Source organism: Nanorana parkeri, unplaced genomic scaffold (assembly GCF_000935625.1).
Source record: "Nanorana parkeri isolate BGI_ZX_2015 unplaced genomic scaffold, ASM93562v1 scaffold3790, whole genome shotgun sequence".
Lineage (NCBI taxonomy): Eukaryota > Metazoa > Chordata > Amphibia > Anura > Dicroglossidae > Nanorana > Nanorana parkeri.
This window is the reverse complement of record NW_017310058.1, coordinates 16,217-26,016: the sequence shown is the minus strand read 5'-3', so window position 1 is coordinate 26,016 and position 9,800 is coordinate 16,217. Positions and strand designations below refer to the sequence as shown.

Genomic DNA, 9,800 nt, shown 5'->3' with positions numbered 1-9,800 from the left:
GCCATATAGTGGTGACTCTATGAGGTGCAGTTCCTGATCGCCATTTAGTGGTGACCATATGAAGTGCAGCTCCTGATCGCCATATAGTGGTGACTCTATGAGGTGCAGTTCCTGATCGCCATTTAGTGGTGACCATATGAAGTGCAGCTCCTGATCGCCATATAGTGGTGACTCTATGAGGTGCAGTTCCTGATCGCCATTTAGTGGTGACCATATGAAGTGCAGCTCCTGATCGCCATCTAGTGGTGACCCTATTAAGTGCAGCTCCTGATTGCCATCTAGTGGTGACTCTATGAAGTGCAGTTCCTTATCGCCATCTAGTGGTGACTCTATGAGGTGCCGTTCCTGATCGCCATCTAGTGATTACCATATGAAGTGCAGTTCCTTATCGCCATCTAGTGGTGACTCTACAAGGTGCAGTTCCTGATCGCCATCTAGTGGTTACCATATGAAGTGCAACACTTCTGCACACATACACCACAGCAATGAAGTATGAAAATGAACTAGGATCACACTAATACAGCACGTTATTAATCTCAGGTGCCCCACTCGATATGGCCGCCGCTGTAGTGGGGCACCTGAGATTAATAACCTGCTGGATGAGTGTGATCCTACTTCATTTTAATACTTAATTGCTGTGGTGTATGTGTATAGGTCATTGCTGTGCTGTATGTGTATAGGTCATTGCTGTGCTGTATGTGTATAGGTCATTGCTGTGCTGTATGTGTATAGGGCATTGCTGTGCTGTATGTGTATAGGGCAATGCCGCGGCTGGCGCTCGTGCAGAAGAAGTTTCTTGCCCAAACCTCGTAGTTCTAACTAAACCGGAAATCAGGCAGTTGCAGCTTTCGATAGAACACCGGAGGTGTCGCAGTGTATTGGTCGCCATCTAGCGGCGTTCCCCGGTACGACTCTTGCCAGCTTGTTCGCTGTCAATAAAGCTGTGTGAGGCCCTGTGTCCGGAGCGTCCTTGTGTCATGGCGGAGTATAAGGACAGTCGTTACGCCAGCCGGCCGGCGGAGTTGGATCCGGCCCAGTATTTTGGGCTGAGCCAGGAGAAGAGGAAGTTGCAGGAGGAGAGGGTCGCCGTGCGGTCCCGGCTGAAGAGAGACTACCAACTACAGCTCAATGACCCCCTGAGGAAGGGCTCGGTGGTGGGTAATGGGGGCGGGGGGGTAGAGGTCACCATAGGGAGGATGATGGGGTGGTAGATGTCCCCAGGTGGAGGGTAATAGGGAGCCGGGGGTAGATGTCCCCAGGTGGAGGGTAATAGGGAGTCGGGGGGTAGATGTCTCCAGGTGGAGAGTAATAGGGAGCCAGGGGGTAGTTGTCCCCAGGTGGAGGGTAATAGGGAGCCGCGGGTAGATGTCTCCAGGTGGAGGGTAATAGGCAGCCGGGGGGTAGATGTCTCCAGGTGGAGGGTAATAGGGAGCCGGGGTTAGATGTCTCCAGGTGGAGGGTAATAGGGAGCCAGGGGGTAGTTGTCCCCAGGTGGAGGGTAATAGGGAGCCAGGGGGTAGTTGTCCCCAGGTGGAGGGTAATAGGCAGCCAGGGGGTAGTTGTCCCCAGGTGGAGGTGGAGGGTAATAGGGAGCTGGGGGTAGATGTCCCCAGGTGGAGGGTAATAGGGAGCCGCGGGTAGATGTCTCCAGGTGGAGAGTAATAGGGGGCCAGGGGGGAGTTGTCCCCAGGTGGAGGTGGAGGGTAATAGGGAGCCGCGGGTAGATGTCTCCAGGTGGAGAGTAATAGGGGGCCAGGGGGGAGTTGTCCCCAGGTGGAGGTGGAGGGTAATAGGGAGCCGCGGGTAGATGTCTCCAGGTGGAGAGTAATAGGGGGCCAGGGGGGAGTTGTCCCCAGGTGGAGGTGGAGGGTAATAGGGAGCCGCGGGTAGATGTCTCCAGGTGGAGAGTAATAGGGGGCCAGGGGGGAGTTGTCCCCAGGTGGAGGTGGAGGGTAATAGGGAGCCGCGGGTAGATGTCTCCAGGTGGAGAGTAATAGGGGGCCAGGGGGGAGTTGTCCCCAGGTGGAGGTGGAGGGTAATAGGGAGCCGCGGGTAGATGTCTCCAGGTGGAGAGTAATAGGGGGCCAGGGGGGAGTTGTCCCCAGGTGGAGGTGGAGGGTAATAGGGAGCCGCGGGTAGATGTCTCCAGGTGGAGAGTAATAGGGGGCCAGGGGGGAGTTGTCCCCAGGTGGAGGTGGAGGGTAATAGGGAGCCGCGGGTAGATGTCTCCAGGTGGAGAGTAATAGGGGGCCAGGGGGGAGTTGTCCCCAGGTGGAGGTGGAGGGTAATAGGGAGCCGCGGGTAGATGTCTCCAGGTGGAGAGTAATAGGGGGCCAGGGGGGAGTTGTCCCCAGGTGGAGGTGGAGGGTAATAGGGAGCCGCGGGTAGATGTCTCCAGGTGGAGAGTAATAGGGGGCCAGGGGGGAGTTGTCCCCAGGTGGAGGTGGAGGGTAATAGGGAGCCGCGGGTAGATGTCTCCAGGTGGAGAGTAATAGGGGGCCAGGGGGGAGTTGTCCCCAGGTGGAGGTGGAGGGTAATAGGGAGCCGCGGGTAGATGTCTCCAGGTGGAGAGTAATAGGGGGCCAGGGGGGAGTTGTCCCCAGGTGGAGGTGGAGGGTAATAGGGAGCCGCGGGTAGATGTCTCCAGGTGGAGAGTAATAGGGGGCCAGGGGGGAGTTGTCCCCAGGTGGAGGTGGAGGGTAATAGGGAGCCGCGGGTAGATGTCTCCAGGTGGAGAGTAATAGGGGGCCAGGGGGGAGTTGTCCCCAGGTGGAGGTGGAGGGTAATAGGGAGCCGCGGGTAGATGTCTCCAGGTGGAGAGTAATAGGGGGCCAGGGGGGAGTTGTCCCCAGGTGGAGGTGGAGGGTAATAGGGAGCCGCGGGTAGATGTCTCCAGGTGGAGAGTAATAGGGGGCCAGGGGGGAGTTGTCCCCAGGTGGAGGTGGAGGGTAATAGGGAGCCGCGGGTAGATGTCTCCAGGTGGAGAGTAATAGGGGGCCAGGGGGGAGTTGTCCCCAGGTGGAGGTGGAGGGTAATAGGGAGCCGCGGGTAGATGTCTCCAGGTGGAGAGTAATAGGGGGCCAGGGGGGAGTTGTCCCCAGGTGGAGGTGGAGGGTAATAGGGAGCCGCGGGTAGATGTCTCCAGGTGGAGAGTAATAGGGGGCCAGGGGGGAGTTGTCCCCAGGTGGAGGTGGAGGGTAATAGGGAGCCGCGGGTAGATGTCTCCAGGTGGAGAGTAATAGGGGGCCAGGGGGGAGTTGTCCCCAGGTGGAGGTGGAGGGTAATAGGGAGCCGCGGGTAGATGTCTCCAGGTGGAGAGTAATAGGGGGCCAGGGGGGAGTTGTCCCCAGGTGGAGGTGGAGGGTAATAGGGAGCCGCGGGTAGATGTCTCCAGGTGGAGAGTAATAGGGGGCCAGGGGGGAGTTGTCCCCAGGTGGAGGTGGAGGGTAATAGGGAGCCGCGGGTAGATGTCTCCAGGTGGAGAGTAATAGGGGGCCAGGGGGGAGTTGTCCCCAGGTGGAGGTGGAGGGTAATAGGGAGCCGCGGGTAGATGTCTCCAGGTGGAGAGTAATAGGGGGCCAGGGGGGAGTTGTCCCCAGGTGGAGGTGGAGGGTAATAGGGAGCCGCGGGTAGATGTCTCCAGGTGGAGAGTAATAGGGGGCCAGGGGGGAGTTGTCCCCAGGTGGAGGTGGAGGGTAATAGGGAGCCGCGGGTAGATGTCTCCAGGTGGAGAGTAATAGGGGGCCAGGGGGGAGTTGTCCCCAGGTGGAGGTGGAGGGTAATAGGGAGCCGCGGGTAGATGTCTCCAGGTGGAGAGTAATAGGGGGCCAGGGGGGAGTTGTCCCCAGGTGGAGGTGGAGGGTAATAGGGAGCCGCGGGTAGATGTCTCCAGGTGGAGAGTAATAGGGGGCCAGGGGGGAGTTGTCCCCAGGTGGAGGTGGAGGGTAATAGGGAGCCGCGGGTAGATGTCTCCAGGTGGAGAGTAATAGGGGGCCAGGGGGGAGTTGTCCCCAGGTGGAGGTGGAGGGTAATAGGGAGCCGCGGGTAGATGTCTCCAGGTGGAGAGTAATAGGGGGCCAGGGGGGAGTTGTCCCCAGGTGGAGGTGGAGGGTAATAGGGAGCCGCGGGTAGATGTCTCCAGGTGGAGAGTAATAGGGGGCCAGGGGGGAGTTGTCCCCAGGTGGAGGTGGAGGGTAATAGGGAGCCGCGGGTAGATGTCTCCAGGTGGAGAGTAATAGGGGGCCAGGGGGGAGTTGTCCCCAGGTGGAGGTGGAGGGTAATAGGGAGCCGCGGGTAGATGTCTCCAGGTGGAGAGTAATAGGGGGCCAGGGGGGAGTTGTCCCCAGGTGGAGGTGGAGGGTAATAGGGAGCCGCGGGTAGATGTCTCCAGGTGGAGAGTAATAGGGGGCCAGGGGGGAGTTGTCCCCAGGTGGAGGTGGAGGGTAATAGGGAGCCGCGGGTAGATGTCTCCAGGTGGAGAGTAATAGGGGGCCAGGGGGGAGTTGTCCCCAGGTGGAGGTGGAGGGTAATAGGGAGCCGCGGGTAGATGTCTCCAGGTGGAGAGTAATAGGGGGCCAGGGGGGAGTTGTCCCCAGGTGGAGGTGGAGGGTAATAGGGAGCCGCGGGTAGATGTCTCCAGGTGGAGAGTAATAGGGGGCCAGGGGGGAGTTGTCCCCAGGTGGAGGTGGAGGGTAATAGGGAGCCGCGGGTAGATGTCTCCAGGTGGAGAGTAATAGGGGGCCAGGGGGGAGTTGTCCCCAGGTGGAGGTGGAGGGTAATAGGGAGCCGCGGGTAGATGTCTCCAGGTGGAGAGTAATAGGGGGCCAGGGGGGAGTTGTCCCCAGGTGGAGGTGGAGGGTAATAGGGAGCCGCGGGTAGATGTCTCCAGGTGGAGAGTAATAGGGGGCCAGGGGGGAGTTGTCCCCAGGTGGAGGTGGAGGGTAATAGGGAGCCGCGGGTAGATGTCTCCAGGTGGAGAGTAATAGGGGGCCAGGGGGGAGTTGTCCCCAGGTGGAGGTGGAGGGTAATAGGGAGTCGGGGGGAGATGTCCCCAGGTGGAGGGGAATAGGGAGTCGGGGGTAGATGTCCCCAGGTGGAGGGTAATGGGGTGTTAGAGGATGGTGGGGGAGGGGTTGGAGGTCCCCAGGTTGGTTGGCCCTCCAGTCACTGGTCTCTCTTCCTCTCAGCCAGACCCGGCGGTAGAGCGTTGGATGTTTTCTCGCAATTACAACATTTACCCCAACTTCAGAGCGACCCCCAAGATGTGTCTCCTGGGAGCCGTGTGCACGGTGGGGCCCATGCTGTTCCTCTACACCCTCATAAGCTGGGATCGGGTGAGTGACTCCTGTGTGTGGGCGGAGTCTGTGGTCGGTTGCACAGGGTGCGGGCGGTGTATCCCGGTGACGGTGCGTGTGCGGGCGGTCCTGCCCGGTGACTGTGTGCGTGTGCAACACCTCCCGCACGTGCACCCTGTGCAAGAACTATTTTTTGGGGGGGGGCGTGGCTGCGGTGCCATTGACTTCAATACAATGCCACGCCCCTTCCCTCGTCGGCCGGCCGATGTTGCACACGTGGAGAGGTGTCCCGCCCTGCTCCAGTCCGATCCACAAAAATGATGCAAGCACTAAATGCAGTCACTAATGTGCCTGCGTTTCGGGTGCGGGCGATCGCACTGTTGGCGGGGGCATGCCTGCGGTGCCATTGACTTCAATACAACCCCACACCCCCTCCCGCCCCTGAACGCAGGGAGGCCCCTTTCCATCTGCGGCGTCTAACACATTCAGCCGGCAGCCGCACGAGCACCCTGGGTGCATAGCCATAGCCTGCTCCTTTTGCACCCAAGGCAAGAAAAAAAACGCCCCCCCCAACAGGTGTGTGATGTCACCCAGCGCCCCGCCTCCAGGATTTTTTAATTTTTTTTTACTATTTTTAATTTTATTATTTGTTTTTGTTTTTTTTTATTTCTTTTATTTATTTATTTTTTACTGTTGGGGGGGCTTCGGGGAAATATTAGGGGTCTAAACAGCCCCCTGATATTTCCCTTTTAAAATAGAAAAAGAAATTGAGGACACAAAGTCCTCAATCCCTTTTTCTGCAGCCTCTGTTCTAAATTAATGGAGAGCACAGAGGCTTCCCATTCATTCAGAAAATATTTGACTATCAAGCAGTTTCTGAATGGGGAGGAGCCTCTGTAGTGAGTGCTTCTCCCCATTGAGAAACTCATGAATGAACAGGTCCCCAGTTCATTTATAACTGGGGACACAAAGCCCCAGATAGCAAGGATTACAGGGCGGGGGAGGAGGGAAAGACTTTTGTTACTGAACTGGGAGCTGGAGCAGAGAAAATCGCATCTCCTTCCCCAGCCTGACGGGGCTGTGCTGTGCGGCAGAGCTGTGTGAACTTCAGTAGTGGATGGACGGAGATATAAAGCGGCAGCACCCCCCCACCCCCCATACGGAGACCTGTGCCTGGATGAGGATTATTTTGGGTGAGGTCAGAGGTCGTCCTGCTTATCAGAGCTCTCGCTGTGCTGGATCCCACTGTGAATAGTTGGGAAGCTCCTAAAAGCCCCGCCCCCGAGTTGCCCCGCCCCTTTGTGTCTGGATTTCCATTGGTGGTGGCCTGGGAATGGGTCGTATGAGATTTTCGTGTTTTTGTTTTCGGTGACGACCTCCTTCTCTCTTCTCCTCTCTCACAGAAGCGGGTGCTGAAGATGTACGAGGATGGAACGTACAGCAGTCCGTGGGGATCCAACTTCTGAGCGCCGCTGAACCGCCACCGCGCCCTTTGTCATATAGAACTCTCCTCTGTGATTGGTTGCTCCCGAGGAACATGTGATGTATCCGGGAACAGAATTGTCACGTATTATAAATAAAGTTGTAAATCTGAAACGATGGGAGCCGTGTGCTGACTTCACCGAAATCCGATTCTGCGCGGACGGCGGCGTGATCCCTCCGGTCCGACTTCACTGCCTAATACTCCTCCCCCCCCCGCAATGCCGAATACTCTGAGCTCACGCTGTGCCCATTATGAGGGGCCCCCACCATCCCTGTGCTGAGTTCCCGGGTCTGTACATCCGCTGTGCCCATTATGAGGGGCCCCACCATCCCTGTGCTGAGTTCCTGGGTCTGTACTCCTGCTGTGCCCATTATGAGGGGCCACCACCATCCCTGTGCTGAGTTCCCAGGTCTGTACACCCGCTGTGCCCATTATGAGGGGCCCCCACCATCCCTGTGCTGAGTTCCTGGGTCTGTACCCCCGCTGTGCCCATTATGAGGGGCCCCCACCATCCCTGTGCTGAGTTCCCGGGTCTGTACACTCGCTGTGCCCATTATGAGGGGCCCCCCCCATCCCTGTGCTGAGTTCCCGGGTCTGTACACCTGCTGTGCCCATTATGAGGGGCCCCCACCATCCCTGTGCTGAGTTCTGAAGTGACACGTTACATGAAATCAGATGACAGGTCTGGAATCATTTAAAGGGTAAGTTTCATATTCATCTTCAATAGGACAATTGAGATCTATTCAGTATTCCTCGGGGGCGGGGTCACTTCTTGCTCGGGGGAGGGGGTTTGAAGTGGCTGCGCAGGGGCTCCCAGCAGCGGTAATACTCCTTGTCCAGGCGGTTGCAGGTCTCCAGCCCCCAGCGGGTGACGGCCATGCTCAGCGAGGACTCGAACATGAACGCCTGCGGGAGGGAGAAGGAAGCGGCAGTCTTATATGCAATTTATAAAAAATGGCGACATCGTTTCTCGAAGCTAAGCCCCGCCCCCTCCTTCAGTCTTCTATCTGACCTCCGTCCTTCCCTTCAGTCTTCTATCTGACCTCCGTCCTTCCTTTCAGTCTTCTATATGACCTCCGTCCTTCCCTTCAGTCTTCTATCTGACCTCCGTCCTTCCCTTCAGTCTTCTATCTGACCTCCGTCCTTCCCTTCAGTCTTCTATCTGACCTCCGTCCTCCCCTTCAGTCTTCTCTCTGACCTCCGTCCTCCCCTTCAGTCTTCTCTCTGACCTCCGTCCTTCCCTTCAGTCTTCTATCTGACCTCCGTCCTTCCCTTCAATCTTATATCTGACCTCCGTCCTTCCCTTCAGTCTTGTATCTGACCTCCGTCCTTCCCTTCAGTCTTCTATCTGACCTCCGTCCTTCCCTTCAGTCTTCTATCTGACCTCCGTCCTCCCCTTCAGTCTTCTATCTGAGCTCCGCCCCCTCATTCAGTCTTGCCCAGTTGTACCGCCTCCTCTGATGTCACTGCACACTGTGATCTCCTCACAATGCGCATTAGAAGCTGCAGCAAGTCAGATAGAGCCCGCCCCATTTCCTGGCTGGAGGACCTCCAGCATCATCCAGTGCTCATGAATGAACAGGAAGTGATGTAAAGTGATTCCTCGGCAGCCAGACTGGCCCCGCCCCCTCCAGTCTTGCACAGTTGCCCCCTGGGCCCCGCCCATCCTGTTCATTCGATCATGGAGGCTCAGGCCTCACGTGTCACGCTTACCATCGTCCCTTCGGCCACGCGCTCGGGCTCCAGCTTGGCGTTGCTGGCCTTCTCGAAGCACTCGGCGTCGGGCCCGTGGGGCGTCATGGCGCTGTGCAGGCTGCCCCCGCCGGGCTGGAAGCCGTCCTCCTTGGCCTCGTAGCGGCCCTTAATCAGCCCCATAAACTCGCTCATGCAGTTCCCTGAGGACGAAGGACACAAAACGTGACCCCCACCGACCACATCGAGAGGGGCGTCTACACCCCGTGACCACGGCGGGCCCACCAGAGGACGTCCAGGTCCTGAAACCGAGGCGCATGGAGTGACAGGTCCTCTTTGTTACATTGCCGGCCATACCCAGACCTGCCACACGGGCCACCAAAACCTTGTTTCCTTCATTGGGGAAGGGGGATCCCACCCCGAGCTACTCACTGTGATAATAGGGGGGGCGGAAGGTGCGGTTCGCCACCCCCCAGCGTGGAGGAAAGATGACGAAATCCGCAATGGCCACGCCGGGCCTCAGGGACTTGGCTGTCAGCACGGTGAAGATGGACGGGTCCTGCGAGGGGGGAGGAGCACAATGAGGTCACGTGTCTGATGGGTCAGAAGATCATCTGATGGAAAGCAGCCGACTCACCGCATGATCGAACGCCACGCAGTTTATCACCATGAAGGTCTCCAGGTCGTACTTGTAGGGAGCGTAGTTCCCGTGCCACGCCGCCACGTTAAACGGTGAAAAGTCCTTCAGGGGGATAAAGAACACAGAGGTCTTTCAAGCCGGACATACATGTTACAATGTGACCAGGGGCGTCCCGGGGGCCGGGTGTCACCCCGCCGTGTCGTCATCGCGCATGTGCGTGACATCATCACGCATGCGCGTCCATCTGAGTGATGGAGGGAACGTTCACCTGGCGGGATGAGGTATGCCGCCGGGTCCCCTCCTCTCTCCTGACACTGTCGGGCTCTCGGTCCACGACTTTTAGAGGGGGGGGGACACCAAAATGACTATCAGTCCTTTTGGTGTCACCCCTTCAATGGTGTCACCCAGGAGCGGGCCGCACCCCCCTTGTGACGCCACTGAAAGTGACACAACTTCCCCCAAGGATGCATTCCCGCCGTCCCCTGCGCATTCTTACATGCGTCATCAAAGTGCGCTGCCGCTGCCCTTGTGCTCCACGTTGACGTGTCAAAGACGGGACACGCACAGAATGAGCTCCTCCTACTGACGGGAACTACCAATCGGCTTTGTATTTTGATATTTGCATAACTCCTCCCAGGAGCCGGCCCACTGCTTTCATCGGAGCAGTACTGAGGCAGAGTCCTTCTTTGGG

At 58.0% G+C, this 9,800-nt stretch overlaps 2 protein-coding genes across 2 annotated transcripts in view; one reads left to right on the top strand and one right to left on the bottom strand.

Moving 5' to 3' along the window:
* The first annotated feature begins 878 nt into the window (after positions 1 to 878).
* NDUFB4 (NADH:ubiquinone oxidoreductase subunit B4) lies at positions 879 to 6,760 on the top strand. The gene is made up of 3 exons (XM_018575328.1): positions 879 to 1,154; positions 5,187 to 5,333; positions 6,698 to 6,760. Exons 1-3 carry the CDS (start codon positions 978 to 980, stop codon positions 6,758 to 6,760), a joined length of 387 nt encoding a protein of 128 aa, XP_018430830.1. The 5' UTR covers positions 879 to 977.
* Positions 6,761 to 7,523: 763 nt separating this feature from the next.
* The window catches only part of HGD (homogentisate 1,2-dioxygenase), a gene marked incomplete at its 5' end in the record, with an annotated part of 17,481 nt that continues 15,204 nt past the window's right edge, over positions 7,524 to 9,800 (bottom strand). Inside the window, 4 exons of the mRNA XM_018575327.1 lie at positions 7,524 to 7,683; positions 8,491 to 8,672; positions 8,902 to 9,028; positions 9,107 to 9,211. Coding sequence (XP_018430829.1) covers positions 7,543 to 7,683; positions 8,491 to 8,672; positions 8,902 to 9,028; positions 9,107 to 9,211 — 555 coding nt within the window. The remainder of the gene's footprint in view (positions 7,684 to 8,490; positions 8,673 to 8,901; positions 9,029 to 9,106; positions 9,212 to 9,800) is intronic.